The sequence below is a fragment of the Ixodes scapularis genome, unplaced genomic scaffold, assembly GCF_016920785.2.
Source record: "Ixodes scapularis isolate PalLabHiFi unplaced genomic scaffold, ASM1692078v2 PGA_scaffold6__148_contigs__length_123643588, whole genome shotgun sequence".
NCBI classification, from domain to species: Eukaryota; Metazoa; Arthropoda; class Arachnida; order Ixodida; family Ixodidae; genus Ixodes; species Ixodes scapularis.
Window position 1 is genome coordinate 81,781,845 of NW_024609881.1, and position 18,734 is coordinate 81,800,578.

The following is an 18,734-nucleotide window of genomic DNA, read 5'->3' on the forward strand; positions in this document are numbered from 1 at the left end:
GATAAGCTCCGGGGTTATCCAGCCCCAAAAGGATCGTGCAGCGGTAATTACGTGGCAATTTTTGAAATTAGTGAAAAACCTTACATATTTTTATGGGGGAAATTTTGTTTTGATGTGTTAAAAAAAATATAACGTTTTGTGGTACAAATTGCTTATTTAAAACATCCATTAGAGCAAAATTTTCTAAATAAACTCCCGTCCACTTCTTTAATATAATTAAAATGTTAAAGGAGAAAAATGAGAAGCCCGTGGCAATATCTCCACATTAATTATTCAATTAAATAATTAACCTTACTACCTAGAACAACATTGAGAATATTTTTGGTAAAGCTACTTTGGAGTCCTAGATTTTTTTTCAGAAATAAAAAATTGCCTTGAAGCCATCCAAAATGGTCCTAAGGCTCCAGTCCCACAGCAGCCATCTTGGATAGCTTCAAAACGTTTTTTTCAATATAAAGTAGCATTGATAACATATTTCGTGTTGTTGGGGATTCTGGGGAAGATTCTTCGAAGTCAAAGGTCAATTATTGAATTAATAATTAAAAAGTGGACATTGTCACAGGCTTCTCATTTGTCTTCTCTTATACTAAAGTTAGGATGGGCGATTTCTTTACGTCGCAATAGGGCAACGACATTATTGCCCCAAACAGCGAATGAGCCACCAGCCGCTTCACCGACGCTCTATCGCATAATTGACCAAAATCACAAATAATAACCCCAAAGGGCGAAAGCTACAGCATCCGCCAGGCAAGCTGAGCTAGGGAGTGCGACACTTTCCACAGGAGTGAACTACATCAAAGAGTTTGATACGTGCCACTCCCTCTGACAGCACAATAAATTAATACTTATTTCAGATATTGAATTAATGTTTCTAGGTATCTACTTCATATGACTTCAACTCCAGGATATATAAATAAAAAAAAAAGGAGTTATGCAGTGGTGGAAATGGAAATACACTGCTAAATTAAAAAAAAAAAAAGAAAAACAGCCTTTTTTCTTTGTTGTTTGCAATTGCAATGCTCAGAGTGTCAGAGTTGCCATGAGCAATATCTACATTAACATCAACTTTGTAGCATTTAGTTACAAGAGGAATGAATGAAACGAAAATAAATGCCCAATGGTCAACCAAATTACTGGTATTCATTTTTTTCCCTTGACTAGTCAAAGTGATATTGGCATCTTTTTGATAAGCACCGAAGAAACTGAAAACCCTGGGTGTGCACTGCTCAATGCAGTTGGACAAAGCATAGACAAAAATTGTCACATTTTTCCTTCTTTTTTTTTCTTTTTCTCTGCGTGAGAAAAACAAAAAAAAGTGTCGATGCCATGCTCGCATTAACCGTGTTGTGTTGTGCAGTGTACGACGATCCGAGAAAAAAAAAGCGCAGGACAGAAAGGGAGCTATGTACAATACTTGTTTTATATTGACGGCCGCCTCCTGGCAGGGAGAACCGACGGGTCTCATTTCCGCTTCTTCTTGAAGCCCCCCGCTTTCTTTCCCTGCTTCCCGATGCGGTCGTGCACCCCACGAGCCTGCTCGGTGTCGTCCGCTTCGTCCTCCTCCTCCCCCTTCCTCTTCTTCCCTCCCCTCTTCTTGTCGTCCTGCTCCTTGAGCTCCTGTGCGAATGACCAGGGGAGAGACGAGTCAATGCCAAACCAAGCCATGCTAAGAACAACAAAAATCTTTCTTGTGTTTAGTCTAAAAATGTACATACAGTAAAACCTCGCTATAACAAAGTTGAAGGAGCGGTCGTAATTATTTCGTTATAACCATTAGTTTGTTATAGCCAATGTCCATTTGTTCCCACTATTAGCAAGCAAGGGGAATTATGATTGCTTTGTTATATCCATTAGTTTGTTATATCCCGTTTTGTTATAACGAGGTTTTACTGTAGTCTAAAAGAGAAATGAAGAACTTCCAGACAACAAATGTGAGGCTTGTTACGCAACTTCCTTTTCTTCAAATCCGACGCACAATTTTAATTTCTACCTCTCTCTCCTGCCTTCTCCCCCTTCTTCATTTTTCCACCCAAAAGAGTAAAGTTAAAAATAGGTTAGTCCCATTTTTCTCTTCCCCCAGAGTTTACAAGAGGAGAGAACTGGAAAGATCTTCAACCTTGCTGAAGAGCGAAGTTGTATGTAGGTCTCTTGCTGCACTGCACCCCACACACACACCCCACACACACAAATAAGCTGTAAGCCCTTATAATTTCCAATTTGCTATGGAAGAATCAAATGCCTACTGTAAAATCATGAGCAGGTGCCCACTCAAAATTTGGAGATGACCATGTAAAACTGGGGGACTAACGCTCTTCAGGTCAACAATATGTAAAAATATGTCCTTTGTGTATCTTCCGAATATTAGAAACTTGAGGGAAGGGAACTAAATTGTGGAATGGGAAGGTGCTCGGTAATTTACGGTAGAAACAGCGAGCCTTACACAAAACGTTATGACTTTCTTATACATTTGTTGTAACTGTAGTTTGTTATAGGTGCAGCGTGCTGGAAGTACCGCTTATTATAACTGTAGTTTGTCATATCTGTAGTTTGCTATAACTGGGTCTCTTACGGATTGGGCAAAATTTGGTAGCCTTCTCATATGTATTTGTTATAAGTGAAGTTTCTCATAGCTGTAATTTGTTATAACTGGAGTCTGCTGCAACTTGGGGCAGTTACGAGCGGGCTTCGTAGCACAATGAGAGCTGTTGATTTCGTAGCTGGAGGGTAGAACAAAATGGCCGCCTCACCATCTTGGCAAAACGCTGTGCCTCGGTCACCCTCTCCATGAGGACCATCACTTCCTCTTCGCTCGTCTGGTACAGGGGAAGCTTCTTGCCGATCAGGTGCTCGATCCTCTGGTACAGCTCCACGTCATACCTTCAACAACACAAGCCCTAATTAATTAACACCAAAACAAATCAACATCATTATGACTCCAGCTGCCGGTATGAGTGTAAGGGGGTACTCTGTCGACATTCTGAGGTAGTCAAACTGACTGGTCTCTGAATAGCCGGGCTTTACCATTCCTGACACGCTGTTCAGCACTTCTACATTCAGAATAACTATCGACAAAACGGCAAATGAAGGCGACGCCAAAACCAACTCCAGTAAAGTGATGTCACTGGAGGGCACACACAGGCAGTATAAAAAAATAAATAAAAAAATAAAATAAAAATCTATACATTTTTTTTTTTTTTTCAAGCTACTCGGCGAGCGTTGAAGTGAACTTCGACGGTGTTAGATTCCCACCAATCAGTTTTTTGCAATCGTTTGGGAACAGGTTCCACTGCACAATCAGTGAATCTGTGCTTGCTGCTGGCATCAGTTTTTCAGTGTTGCCAGTAGAGACCTCTAGTTAAAGGGAAACTGAAGTGGTTCTGTATTTGAGTAAAAACGCTCTTCATTTGGCCTGCAGGATCAAGAATATCAATATTATGTTTCAATTTGGTCCACAGAGGCTGCAGAAAATCATCTTCAAAGTTTAGAAACTGGGCTACCCAGCGAAAAAAAAAGATGTGCTGAAGACAATCTGGCGTCGAGGCTGCTTTGGACTTACTGGGTCACAAAGGTTATCGCTTTTCCCGACCTCCCCGCACGCGCAGTTCGGCCCACACGGTGAATGTAGTCCTTGGAGTGCGTCGGGATGTCGAAGTTGACCACGCAGTCCACGTGTGGAATGTCCAAACCTCTAAAAAAAAAAAAAAAAAAAAAAAAAAAAAAAAAAAAATAGAAATTTGAGAATTGGGTTTAGTAGTACGAAAAGAGAGCACACTTTGCATTGGCCCCGCCTAAAAGGCCGGATCAGAAGTTATTCTGTTCACAGCTGCGTGACAAAAGGAACAGAAGAGGTTCATCTTGTGAGCCAAAGCACAGAAGGAAACAAAGTTTAAAATAAAATGAGTATAAGCACAAGTACAAGAAGGGTTACACAGTTGGGTTAGTTGATGATGCATCTTGAATAAAAAAAAATACAACACGGTAAAAACAAAGGACGAGTCAAAGAAACTGGACAGACCCAGTGGTGCCTGGTCAGTCCGGTTGCTTTGACTCACCCTAAGTTTTTTTTTTTTCGTGCTGCTTTTATTCAAGTACGAGACGTTTAGAGCCTTGTGCTAACTCCGAGCCAAGATAAAACAGTTGTGCAGAATCGAGCGCATATGCTACAAAGCTGTAAACCAGTTAAAAGTATGGGAATTCAACCAATCGCTTCAATTTCAGTAATTATAGCTGCTTTCTATGTTGCAATAGATTTTACTAACTGTATGTAACTCTGCAACATTTCTGAACTAACTTTTTGCATATTTGTTCGGTTGGTTTTTTTCCTCAACATTACCTGACAAAGACATACTAAACTTCATATCGATATTGCCTAAATATCAAGTTCTACAATATTAAGCAGGGGCTTTTAAAGGGGCACTGACACTCCAAAGGTCGTATTTTTTTTTATTGTCTAAAACGATGCACGTTGTAGTCATAGACACAAAAAAAAAAAAAAACGCATTGCGAAAAAGACATTTTCTTACCCGTGCACACGCCTTTTTATTTTTGGCTCTTTCCTCTCCCGCTTTTCGCCTCCTCGCTTCTTTTGATTCGCGACGTCAAGAATCATAAAATTTAGAAGCTTTGTAATCGACATTTCTATAACATTTATTAACGGAAATCGTAAAACATGTTTTTTAACGCCGTTGTGATGTCGCCTCCTGGATTTTTATCCTCCCTCGGAAAACATGGCGGCACTCGACGCATGTAGCAGAGGGTGATCAGTGAGTAGGGGAATCGGACAAAGTGGTCTTTTTTAGGCGCCCGACGACCTCTCAGACTTCGAAAAGGAAATGGTCAAACGGTCAAAACTGGGTTTGGTGTCTGTGTATCGTAGTTTCGATTGTGACACAGCCGGGGCACCGTCGTCTGCTCAAAGCGATAGGCAGCACGGCTTTCACGCAGGAAACCGGTTTCCTGCCTGGTACAGTGGTTCCCGCGACGCCGGCGCCCTTCTTCCGCTCTCACCTCCTAGCTTTCGGAGCGGAGGTGCGAAAGAAACTCAACTCTAAGGAGCCCTCAAATGTTGACTTCACTCCACCTAGCGCGGATCGTGCGGGAACTTCGAATTCCACATTTAGAAATTGTTTCTTTACATCACAAATACTAAATTTCCAAGTTTCGAATTTTGAGGGTAATGTCCAGCCACCGTTTTCAATCCTTTCAAGCAATAAAAAAAAAAAAAATATGGTTTTGATCTGTCAGTGCCCTTTTAACAAAGAGAGAAAAAATACCTCTGCAAAAAACGTTTTCATGCTGAAACCTGTACTGTTTCTCAGCAATCAAAGAAGACCTCGGTATTCTGGAATGTCTTACAAGTAGCTGTAGTCATTTTATGAATAACTGTAACTAGATGCATCTGGAAAAAAGATACTCTATTTGTAACTCTTACATTTTATCCAAAGTAATTCTACCTTAGGTACTACTTTAAGAATAACTAACTTCTACAGCTGGGATAAGTTGTAAACATACCATAGAATACCGTGCATCCACCCATACCACATTAAGCGCCCATTCTCAAATTTGTAAAATCTGAGAAAATATGCACACTACATTGATATTTAGAATTGATGACCGGACAAGCGCCCATCCCCCATTTTCTCATGATTATCTCAAAATTTTGAGTGGGCGCTTGCCCGGTATTTTACGGTAAACTTACACAGGAACACCTTGTTGATGTGTTCCTGGCATTGAAACAATAATTCTGCATTATATGAAACAAAGTGCGAAGGCAGCTTTAACACCAACCTGCTGGCAACATCAGTGGCGATCAGGATTGACCGGTTCTTGGACTTGAACTTGTTGAGTGCACCAAGACGCTTGGCCTGAACGCAAGGAAAGCCGAGAGTCACTGTGGCGACATCTCCCACTCAAGACAACGCTATTTACAATGATTACGAAACGTGTTTGTTACGTTTTGGAAGCACATGAAACTTGCTTTCCTATAATACGCAACGTCTTCACAGAGTACTCGCATACACATCAGCAAGACAAGAGACAAGCTGCAAACCCTACACAGGCACCATTCCCTTTGTTGTTCCCTGCCATTTACCTTTACAACTGCCATGTGCACGGGGAAGACCAATTGGGGCAAAAATGGCATCGTTTAAACATTAGAGAAGCTCTCACCTTCTCTGATGCACCCATACATTAAACAAAAAATAAAAATCTTTATATCAGTAACCCAAAGCCCACACCGGTAATACAAGCATGCTTCAACTTTGCCTCAATACACGCCTTTGCTACAGAAAAGTTTGAAGTCCCCCATTGACCAGTTAGGCGGTGATTAACGGCGAAGGCCACGGAAGAAAGCCCACCTGTCCCATCTGGCCGTGCAGGGGTATGGCGGTGAATCCGAGGTTACGCAGCAGCAGGGCCGTCCGCTGCGTGTTGCTGCACGTGCTGCAGAACACCATGAAGGAGTTCCCCGCCAGTTCGTTCAGCAGATGAACCAGGTACACGTCCTGAGCGACGCAACCGAGCAAACAAAAGTCAAATGAGTATACCTTCGAAATCACAATGACCGACGGTATTCGAGTGTAGTCCCGTCCCCTCGTTCAAGCAAACCGCAAATGACCAATAAGCTACGACACTCTGTTTTGCCTTACAATGAATTGCAGAGGACACTATCCGCCATTCCAGCCAATCCGGAACTGTGAGTATGCGTGGCCACAAACCCCGTGCATTGCTGCACTCCTCTCCAAGGTCACATGACATTAACGTTGCATTCCAAGGGCTTTGATGGCTCGTAGCATTCTCTACAATCCGTCGCAAGGTAGAGCAGAGCATACAGTATGGCATTTACATATTCTAAATTATTTTACGTCCCCAGCCTTAACACTCTTTGAAGTGCACGAAGCACTGCGCTCCAGAAGAGTTTGTGGGAATAAGACACAAAAAAAAAGGGGGGTAGCCAAGTGAATAAATTAACTGTTGCATGTGATTTATTTGCATACTATATCGATATAACACACATTTTTGTTTTCATTCACAAATAAATGTGGTTTACAGTGGTTTACACTATCCCACTCATTAGATTCATTTATTACACTGGTTCAAAGTAGGGTAAATCGAAAACTACGCTCAAGGTATCGGAACTGTTTTCCCCCCTTTGACTAATGCCACGACGGTCATTTGCCCATCCACATCGTGCAACATTCGTTTACGTGCTAGGGGCTCATGAACGCTGCTGTTCCATTGCTCAGAGCCAGAAGGGGGGCTGCTGGCAACAGTTATGACCCAAAAGTGCAGCCTGTTGAGTTTGAGATAAACCATCGGCAAAACACTGGCAATATTGTTCACTCTATTGCAGACTGCCTTAGCAAGCAGAACGGCAGAAAGCACTTCCTGCATTGTCGTCGGGCACAATGGCGAAAGCTGGTGACCACTGGCAACAATGGCAAAAAAATGGTCGAGGTGGCATTACTCTGAACCATAGCTCATTCATTGGTTCCAGCTCGATACTGTGGCATTATTTCTCACCATAAACTTGATCACTGTTATTACACTGGCATGCTTTTATAAACACACTACTAACATATGCAACAAATTAAGAAATATAAAGAGAAAGAAAAGCCAGAATTAAACACAGTAGAATGAACTACTCAGTATCTGTGTAAGAAAACTTTCTCACGCTTTTCTCACTATGGAAGTAGGCAACATTATTGCTTTTTTTTTCTTTTCTAATAGAACATAAAATAAGCAATTATTTTTAATGTGGATATGATATAAGTCTTCCAGATGAGGCAGCCCCTTTTACATTTTATGAAAGGAGACGGGAAGCAAGGCAAAAGGACGAAAAGTTTTTTCTGCTTGTTTGTTTTCCCATGTATGGTCTATTTATGCGACATGAAAAAAATGTGCGAGCCATCTTGTCATCGTGTAAATGTGACCTGCACCGACCTTGAACTTGGCGGGAATGAAGAGGTAGTACTGCATCAGTTTCTCGACTGTCTGGTACTTTGAGGACACCTCCACCTTCACTGGGTCCTTGAGAGATGCACGCTGAAGCTTTTGCACCTGGGAACAGAACAAGGACCAAACTGCATCTCACAAAAGCTTTCTGGTCTTTCTCATCCCATCAGTTATTTGGAACACATTCTGCTGAAGTCTAGAAAAAGTGTGCAAAATACAAACAATTTTTGCAGTGCCCCTAGCATAGGGGTGCTGCAATGAGTCAGACGAATGGATGGATTGTATTGGCTACACCCTTTGTATCGGGCAGTAGGTTGCACCACCTAGCATTGAAAATTTCATACCCCTCATGTTTAGATTTTGCTCTAGATTTTATCGCTACTTGAATCATCTAACCCACAAATTGTATAAACAATCACACCTATCTACAACGTTCCACCAATCTCCCACCGCAAATGGAGCCCATTGTTGGTTTACTTATGCCAGCGTTAATGTTAGCCAAACAAAAGTAACAGGATTACAAAGAGTGGTATTACAGGTTGGAGAGTTTGGGCCACTCAATCTAATGGGGCCATTAGTGTGAAGCATGCTGTGCGATGAAAAGTTGCTGCCATTGTGTTAGAATGCAACCCTAGGCTTCACACAAAATTTGGTTTTTCTCAGTGAATCTGGCAGTCATTTGCAGTAATACCCTAAGCGGTAAAGCTTGGTGACTACGAACACCCCTTCCACTTAAAATGTGAAAATACATAAATGTTGTCTTTGGTCTTACAGTGTTGCCAGTATGCATTTGCTATTATCCTTTGCTAGCGTGCAACTTCCACAGTCAATCAATTATTTTTGTTTTCACACACAACTAAAGATGTTGCAAACTTGTGTTGAACCTTGAGGTTTGACTGGTTCGGCAAACCTCGAAGTTTTGGCAAAATTCAACACAGTTTAATTTTTAAACATTGCTGCCCGACCTTAACACAAAAATCTCAAATTTCGAATGAAAAAAAAAAATGCACACAGCAGCTTATATTAATATGTAGGAAATAACTACACCAATGTTTGTACACTGTAAAAGAAACAACCTTTTAACAATTATGTCAGTTTGTCACCCTCCTCCGCTGGGTGTCAACAGTTTGTGCTCAGTAGACCAGGGGTGGCCAGGCTGATCCAGCCTAAGAGCCACAAACAAAACCACTAATCTACCAAGAACCACATCGAAGAGGAAAGGAAGAAAAGGGGAGGGGGAAGGAGGGAAGGGGGGGGGGCTTTAAACCTTTTTTTAGGGCAAGAACTGAAACTTAAAATACTTTATCAGGGGAGGCCATACAGGTATATGCAAAGAGCCACCAAAAAATAACCTTTTTAGTGAAGAACTGCAACAAAAAAGGGGCGTGGCAAGTTTTTCTATTTCGTCCAACAAAGCTGGTGATCATGTTGAACGTCAGTCATGCAGCGATCCTTCCTTGTGCCTCTGCATTGCGCTTCCCCACTCATGAAGCAAACACCTTGAAGTCTGGCTCGAATGACGTGGTTGCACTCCGGAGTAGCTCAGTTAGATTTTGCCCACGAGGGTCAGACGCCGTCTTGATTTCATCACTTTTATTGTTGAGAACAGTGCCTTGCAGCAGCAGGTGGATCCAAACATTGAGAGATGTTTCTGGCCCGCATGCTTGATGACCTTGCTTCTGGCACCTGCCGCCAAAATTCAAGTCTCCGCAGGTCGCACAATCATCTTCAGTCCCTTGTCCTTTTGAAGCTCCAAATTAGGGGCATTTCTGCCTCACTGAGTAGCACAAGCGTCGCGAAACACCCAGGTAAAACACCCGATTAACAGTTTCATCTGAAGGAACAAACACAGAGTGAACAATGCCCGATTTTTCTCAATGTTTTCATCAGTTGCGGAGGTTGAGGGCCACTCTGAATGAGGTTGGTCGTCGATCAATAATTCACCGGCCTTGAAGCAAGAAAACCACTAGTAGATCCGCGATTTCTTCGTAGCATCTTCTTTGCAGGCTGCCTGAAGCATTACAAGAGTTTCCGCCGCCGTTTTCCCTAAAAGAAAAAACAATTTCACGGCCGCACGCCGTTCCCTCAAGTTAGACCTTACAAAAAACAAGGAAGGATTTTGAAGCGCTTGGGGAAAAGCTTCACAACATGCCGCTAGAACTGTGGCAGACGACGCCGGTCGGCAGACCGGCTCGGTAGGGGTGCGGCTAAGCGCCGCTGTCGGCAGGAGCTGGTACTACGAACAACCCGCCATCCAGAAATTCACTCCGGTTAGATTTCGGTGCCCCCTCATAGAAGTCTGGCTCTGTGTGCTGCCACGGATTGCGGCGGCACCCCGGGGTGTCTCCCACTCACCTTCTTGGTCATGGTGGCCGAGTAGAGGTATGTGTGCCTCTCCCGGGGGATGACCCGGAGGATCTTGTCCACCTCCTCCTCGAAGTCCATGTTGAGGATCCGGTCGGCCTCATCCATGACCAGGTACTTGAGGGCCTTCAGGCTGAACCCCTTCGTGTTCTCCAGGTGGTCCACCAGGCGCCCCGGCGTCGCTGCAACCAAATGCCGCAATTCCAAGACGGGAAAGTCAAAAGCCGAGTCGACCCGTCGGCTTTTAAAGGAATTGTGCCAACGACGGGAGGGATCGGCGATTGAACGTGTTGACGTACCGCGGCTCAGAGCGCGTGCAGTGAAAGGCTCGCGCCGCAGAACGCGGAGATCCTGGGTTCAATCCGCACACCTGTTCGTTTCGATCTGGATGAACGTTGCACCAACGCACGGTCATGCCTGGTGCTTTGCACCGGCTAGATTTCTCGTCTACAGCCGAGACACCAGACGCCCGTTGGGGCTGACTAACTTCTCGTCTCAGCCATACGATTTGTGATGGCGCAAACTGGCCTTTCTCAAAAATTACCCAGCACTAGGGAGCATGACAAGAGTGACGTTACATGCGCTGCACATGCTGGCGTCTCCGCCAGTAACTTTCTTAAAGCCAAAACTAACTCACACTTTGCATGTGCATTTTTGCGGACGCCTTATTTCTGTGATCTCCTTAAAATCTTTCGTTCCGGTGAGGCGAGCACGTGCGGTGCGTGTACCTACGTTCCCCGCATCCTCCTTGGTGTGTGGGTGATTTGGTGAAAGGTCTACAACAAAGTAGGTTAGAAGCAATCCCAAAATGAGATCATATCAAGTACATAGAAAACAAAAGAAGGGACAAAGCGATACACGCATGGCAGAAGCAGATTACATAAAGACAGTCGTCAGCAGAAAAGTAAAAGTTGAACCTTGGCAAGAAACACAAGTATCAGGACGTAATCGACGACATCAATAACGAATGAGGTCTAGAAAAACAATGCTGGTTTGAAATGCTCAAAAGGTTTTAATGGTGCAGTGATTTCTATTTGAGTGAGAATCCGTTTAGAACTAGAGAAATTCAGTTTTAGTTTGGCTGTCAGGGTAAGCCTTTCTGCTACTACTTTTAAAGGCATATAATTAGCACAGAAACCATATACGTATGTCAACTTTTCAATATAGAAAAAATCCATGACAATAAAATGTGACACAGAATCAAGGTAATAATACAACTTACCGATTACAACATGTGGCTTCTTGGCTAGTGTCAACGCTTGGGTCATCATGTCAATGCCTCCCACGACCACAGCTGTGAAAGAGCAAAAGCAAATTTAGGTGAAGTGGCCGGCATTCACAGTGAGCGAAATAATTGCCAGACCCAATTTCGGTAAGGTTAGGTCTGGCATCATGTTTGCAGGTTAATCAAACTTTATAATATATCACCCGACAGAAAACATTTGTAAAAAAGAACCACCGATCCCCTCTTTGCCATGCAGTGATGTGATTGGCCTAAACCAATTTGGAGCACCCTTCGGAGCAGCCAAAACAGTGTTTTGGAGCAGGAAAAGTGGCCTTTGGAGCAGCCAAAGCAATGTTTTTTTTAGCAGTAAATGTGGCTTTTGGAGCAGCCAAAACAGTGTTTCGGAGCAGCAAAAGTGGCTTTTGGAGCAGATATTCTTAGAAAAATAAAAAGATTTGTTTTAAGTGATGGACAAACGAAGGGCACTTTGCTCACCGCAATAAACAAATTATGGTCAAGTTAGACCACCAGGGAGTCTTTCAACATGTAACTGAAATGCCAATGACACTACACATTTTGCAATGCTTCAGATAAATATATATATATATATATATACACACAGGGTGTTTTTTTTAAGCTGCATTAAATTTTCAAAAAGAAAGGGAACGTGAGATAGAGTAATTTGAGCCCTGGGGAAATGTTAGTAGCCATGGCGGCCTCTAGAAAAAAGGTAAATTAGGTAATTAGATTGCTAATTAATTAAAATGTTTTAACTAACTTTTTAACTTTTCACTTGAGGGCACCTAATGCATTTACAGGATTGAAGATCGGCCACAGTATGGTCTGGCCGTGTCGTCCAATTTGGATAAAAAAATTCCTAGTAGGCACTACGGGGTCGAGAAATGTCACTTTGGTAAATGGCGTCAAACCGAAACTGAACAGGAAAGAGCGCCGGTAGAGTTATCGCTCCGCCCTTCCGGGCATGCGATTCGTCATTATCACGGCCGGTTCCACTTGCTTAGGCGAGCCGGCTGCGATAATGACGAATCGCGTGCCCGGAAGGGCGAAGCAAGAACTTTACCGGCACTCTTTCCTGTTTAGTTTCGGTTTGACGCCATTTACCAAAGTGACATTTCTCGACCCCGTAGCGCCCACTAGGAATTTTTTTATCCATATTTGACGACACGGCTAGACCATACTGCGGTTGATCTTCAATCCTCTAAATGCATTAGGTGCCCTCAAGTAAAAAAATTAAAAAGTTGGTTAAAACATTTTAGTGAATTAGCAAACTAATTACCTAATTTCACCCTTTTTCTGGAGGCCGCCATGGCCACTAACACTTCCCCAGGGCTCAAAGTACTCTATCTCACATTCCCTTTTTTTGAAAATTTGGTGCAGCTAAAAAAACAACAACCTGTATATATTTATATGTACCCACTAGAGATAAATAAGAACAAAAACTGCACATATTAAAATTTATTTGGAAATGGCCAGCTTAGTAGTAAATACCACAGCAATAGGTTGACTAGTTATATAATATAATAAATTGAAGCAGTCTCCGACTAATGAAACACGTAACTACTGCAGTGCAATGCGAAATTGTAGACAAGAAAAAGGTGCATTATGACTAGCGGGTGCTTCTCTTTTTGCTATTCGAAACTTTCTGCAAGGCTGCTGCAAGCCTCGCTTTGCCTTCGGCAAATAATGAATGTCCACTTTCAATGTCTCCAAAGAGACAGTGAAACATCTTACAAGTGTACAGTGCTGTACACATTGCCGAACAATGCCGAGAAACCGCTTGCCACCGTTTTACTGGTTCCCGACGCGCCACATTTTCGTCAAAAGTAAGCGAACGTAAAGCAATGGATTGCAAGCATCCCGGCTGGTGCCTCTTGTCATGCAATCATGTTTGCATGCACGTGAGGGCAGCTTCGGCAGCTTGCAGTTGCACACGCTTTGTCGCGCGAGCGGAGACGGCTGTTCGATCGAAACTGAAACCATGCCAATCTGCTCCGCCGCCAACTTGTTCCCAAAATTGTATGCAAAATGTTACTCTCCAGCATACGACAAAAAACAGTCCAGCGGTGCGTGCTTGCCAGACCGGCAGACGAGGTACAAGCTAAGCACACAGAAAAAAAAGAACCTGAGCGCATCAATGCAAGACCTCGCGAGCCAGGGTCAAAAAGCTCTTGGAGTGCTTTGTGCAATGACTGAACTCGAGACAAACAAGCGCACTGTGCGGGATCAGCGTGCAGACATTGCCTTCTTTGTTTTAGCTCACTTCTCTTCACCAACTTTCTTTCGCGGCAGATTTTTCACGTACCGGGGTCTCTATCGAAAGAAAGCCCACTGAGAGAAACCTAGGTAATCAATACTTGGACACAGCAGTCTTTGAGTTAAAGAGAAATTTTTGTAGTAGCGTCTGACTTAAACATGAACATGAATCTTGATTACCTTGCGGCGGTCTTTACGTTTCAGTTTAGAAAGCGCCATACCTGCAGCGACATGGGGATGGAAACACCCGCCGTCTTGCGATCATGATGACTGGTAGGCAGGGACCAAATAGTTTTTTTCACGGCAGTTGCTTTCAAGAGCGAGTGCTTCAGCTTACAAAGTAAGCTGAAGTCGTGCTAAAATGTTGCTTTGTTACACAGCATGACGGCATGGCTGGTACCCGGCACGCTAGCGTCAGAGCGTCCGCACACGTTTGGATCCGTCGCCACAAAAAGTTTAAAAAGACGTGAGACGAGACCCATGAGACGACGAGAGAGTGAAACGAGAGACTGCAGGAAAAACCATGCAAGACCAGATGGGTGACTGATGCAGGGTACTTTGTGTCGAGTGGCCGCTTGTGCCACCTAGCTCACGCATGCTCAATTACGGTACTCAAGTTTAGTTTCGGTTCTGAAAGGCGACCGAAATCGGTCCTTTGGCACAGGCTTGGAACAGATTACCCATATTTTGGCAAAACGTAGCAGGATGTATCAGGGTTAGGCCCTTGGCGCAGTTTGGCGTAGCAATCACGTTCTCCTGTACTGGTCTGACAAACCCATTGGCGGCCTATTTCGAAGCACGTGCCCGGCTACACGCACAATGCCGACAAGTGATCAGCTCTACCAAAAATGCCTACATGAGGTTCACTAAAAAGACGTCGCAACGGCACCATGTGCGGTGAAAGGACGTCCATTCTCCATCACCATTGATGAAACGCCAGAACTCCGCAGACGTCCAGCAGTAGCGTAGCAGTACTAGAAACGTTCCACGACGGCGATATTCCTGGCCGTAAGACTGATGATAGACTTGTAAGTGCTCCAACAGTGAGCTGCACTGTTGGAGCGAAAGGCATACTCCATGCTAGGAGTCATTAATCGAAAAGAGTGTGCCGCCATCAGCAACACAAACCTTGCTAAGTATTTTTGTATTTACTACAACAAGCCGTAATGCTTGTGGAAGTGTGCATGTGCTGAACCTATGGCTCACTGAAATGGCGTTCAGCCTTGTGGTGCGTTTCCAGGGTGTCTAGCAAATTATTATTTTGAAATTCCCCGACTTTTCCAGGTTCTCCCCGACATTTTCAGGAGAAATTCCCTGACCACTGTAGAGGCAGCTAAGTATATAAGACCATTAGAACACAAGGCATCGAGCATTGAGCACTGAGGATAATTTTGCACGGGCTTACTCCAACTTGCATATTCTGAAATATTCGGACTCGTCCAGTCCGGATTAAACGAGCGTTTTGTTGCCGCTGACATCGTCGGTGAAAAAGTCACTTCCAGAAATACAATGAAAATGCGAAGCTCAACCACACACGTCAATAACCGAATGGCAGCATGGCCGCCAGATGCAAACTTTTAGATACTTTCGCTTAAGGCTGGGACTGGATTAGATTGGGGCCTGCGGCTTTCTGATTTGTTACCAGATCTAGTAGCTTTAACTGGATCTAGCTTAGTGTCGCACCCTCAATCCAATCCAAGGCTTGGACTGGATTTGTCAGCTGTTCCCTTTGCTTCGGGCAGCACACTCTCATCGCGTAAGCTGAACCCGCGCCCTGCTGTAAGCAGAATTTATTGCCTGCTTTTCTGCCCCTTAGTCCTCAAGTCTTTGCTCAGGGCACTCGATGGCGTTTCCGGCTCATTTTTTTTCCCTGACTGGGCTCGCTTTTTGAAAATATCCCTGACAATTCCCTGATTTTTCCCGGTAATTAAAATTTCCCTGACAATTCCCGGGTTTCCCAGTCGCTAGACACCCTGGTTTCTCTCTGGACATTCCTCCTCTTTACCTAAACCTTTCGGCAACTGGGAATACAGCATGCGTCTGTGTTTAGGCCTTTCTCTGTTTATCCCTTCTCTTAGCTTGGAAAAAAGTAAACTCTGAATTTCGAACATTTGGGGTTCTATCAAAAATAAACCCCGAATTCGCGATAAAAAATAAACACTAAAAAAACTCCCGCCAAATTTCATCAAAATAAACACTAAAAACACGGAACCCTGATTATAATGGATACCTCACAACAAAGACAAAACCTTCAGGAGCAAACTGTGTAAAGACGTGCATTTTTGCCTCGTCATTATGGACTCGCGTTACAAACAATCGTTGGACGGAACAACGGAGTTCATTATAAATAGACACGACTGCGTACATGCCCTGCACCCGACGTCACCCTATCAGCTCCCTGGCCAACACCAGAGAAGAGGGGAAGGAGGAACTCCCCTCTCACCGGGACTCTCTTTTGTGTGTCCCAGACTTACCTAGACGTCACTGTTCTCCCTCTAGAAGATCATAGAGGATTAACCCGTCATCTGTAATTCCTACAAAAACCAGCTTTCCCCTCTCTCTCCCCTGTGGCGGTGCAAAATGGATGATGTGACGAAGGTGGGAGGCACGCACGGCCGAGCTGTACACACCGTACCCCAAATGTCACCACGTCCTCACCGCACTTGACTCCGATCCCGGCCCCGAGCGCCTCAAACTGCTCCGAGATCTGGAAGGCGAGCTCTCGTGTCGGTGTCAGCACCAGGGCGAACAGGCGCTGCGGCGTTTCGAGGAGGGCTTGCAGGATCGGCAGGGCGAAGGAACCGGTCTTTCCCGACCCGGTTTCGGCAAGTCCGATGACATCCTTGCCTGTTGTGGAGAAGGGACCATGTTGTGGTAAGCGTGAGAAGGATTGTGGTAAGCGTGAGGTCCCAAAAGAACATAGGGGCTGGTTCAGACCTTCGTGTTTAAGTTCACAACTTCGGTTCCACTATGATGCGTCCCGTGGACGTCAGATGCCACAGCGACCACCTCATTGTAAGCAGTCGGTCCCACCCAGATGCCAGCTTTAAGTGTCATGGCAAAATATCGGCAGACACTCCGGAGAGTTCTTTCTTCTGCTCCATCGAGCATTTTCAATGGCCATGGTGTTCCGATCGCCTTTATCACTATTGTTGATTGTGGAGAACAACTTGTTTTCCAAGCACCTATGCTTATCTAATATAAAGTTGACACAGATTGAGACTAATTTAGAGAGAAGGCGAAACGGCTTTGTATTTCATTAGAAACACTTGACTTGTTTTAACCCAACTTTAAGCATCATGAATATCTCAAAAAGCAGGCTATTTCATGCCTGCATCACCTAGAAAGACGCCTTTGAAGTTGCATTGAAACCATGCCCCTCCACGGCAGTGGGAGAGGTAAGTAAACGGAGAAGAAAAAAAATGACGTCATGAAAGATTCCTCCTCGATTCGCAGAGCCAGCATCGTGAATCATCAATACTGAGCTAGTTTGTGATTCAAGATTCTGAAAGATGCCAGCTGAACGTAGGAAGATACACAAAGAGAAAGAAAAGAGGGCAAACACACTGCCGAACTAGCAATTACTCACTGAAGATCTTTTTCTTCCACACCCATATATCAGAACGAATGGGTGTGGAAGAAGAAGAGGATTATCTTCAGTAAATGGTTGTTAGTCCAGCAGTTCCTAACATCTTTCTACAGAAGATGCAGGCACCTCAGTGAATCGAAAGAGCTTACGCGAAGCGGAGATGAAACGAGGTAAGGATTTCCAGTTGATTTATTTCAAGTATTTCCAGTTGAGCGACAGATTATATTAGAATCGTGCCTGCTCACTTTCTGATATCACGGCTCGACCAACCACAATGGCGGCGAGCGGCTGCATTTTTTTTTTTTTTTTTTCACGTTTAGTGTAGTTTTGAAAACAAATGATGGTGATATTTAGGTTCTCCAGGAAATACTACACCAAAAAAAAGCACTAACTCTTTTTTTTTTTTTTTTTTACTTTTTCAACTTTTACTTTTTTAACGCTGGCTGAAGAAAATTTCCTGTGCGTGCCAAAGATGCGAGCCATTCACGAGCCCGCAAGTCTGCGCGTGTCAAACTAGTGCAATGGCCCCCAAAAAAGAATGTTTTGTTTATAAACCATATGGACGGCTTGATCTAAACATGAACCGTCCTCGCGATAACGAAACATTCTAATCTAGCGTCTAGTATTTTTCTAACAAAGCTCATTAACACTCCAAGCAAAAGTACGATTTAGCTGACAACTCTAGCCGACTTGACTTCGATGAAACCACCATTTAAAGTTTATTTGGAGTGTAAATGGAGTTTTATTAAGGATAACACCAAAGAAACAGAAAAAAACGGTGGGCACGAATTATGGAAGTGCGAGCTTACCTTGCAAAGCCAATGGTATAGATTCCTTCTGGATTTTTGTAGGGGATTTCCATTTGAGTTGTTCGCATGCTTCGCAGAGGACATCGACGATGCCCTGTTAGATAGCAACGCAAATGGATAAACTTTAGCCAAATGTATTGACTGCGGAAACTGTCACACAGGCAACACGTGTTCAGGAAGAATAGCGTTTTAGCAAATATTACGCAAAATATAAGTGCCAGAAAGAGCTCAGCACGTGAATTAGTGGTCGAAATGTTTGCTCACCAGTGACTTAAAAGTGACCTCTTCTTCTTGGTCATCTAAATCGACGATATTTGCGCCTTCGGACGTCTCTGGCTCATTGGGGGCCGCCATGTTTGTTTAAGGCTCGTCAATTCAGTCCCCCTGACGGAAGCAGATAAAAATATGCGTTGCAGAACGAAAGCGATGTAGTAATTAAAACAATATATCACAAAATAACTTTTTATGCAATTAACATTTACAAATCATCACGTAATAAAATTATATAAACAATAAAAAA

At 43.7% G+C, this 18,734-nt stretch overlaps 1 protein-coding gene across 1 annotated transcript; it reads right to left on the reverse strand.

The window, feature by feature from the left end:
* Positions 1-1,402: 1,402 nt before the first annotated feature.
* On the reverse strand, positions 1,403-18,599 carry LOC8029116 (probable ATP-dependent RNA helicase DDX47). The gene is made up of 11 exons (XM_040220418.3): positions 18,479-18,599; positions 18,215-18,308; positions 16,475-16,663; positions 11,540-11,611; positions 10,309-10,499; positions 7,942-8,058; positions 6,357-6,503; positions 5,788-5,864; positions 3,557-3,688; positions 2,748-2,877; positions 1,403-1,617 (listed from the first exon to the last, which is right to left on the reverse strand). The coding sequence occupies exons 1-11, from the start codon at positions 18,566-18,568 to the stop codon at positions 1,462-1,464; spliced, it is 1,395 nt and encodes a 464-aa protein (XP_040076352.1). The 5' UTR covers positions 18,569-18,599; the 3' UTR covers positions 1,403-1,461.
* Between the last annotated feature and the right edge of the window lie 135 nt (positions 18,600-18,734).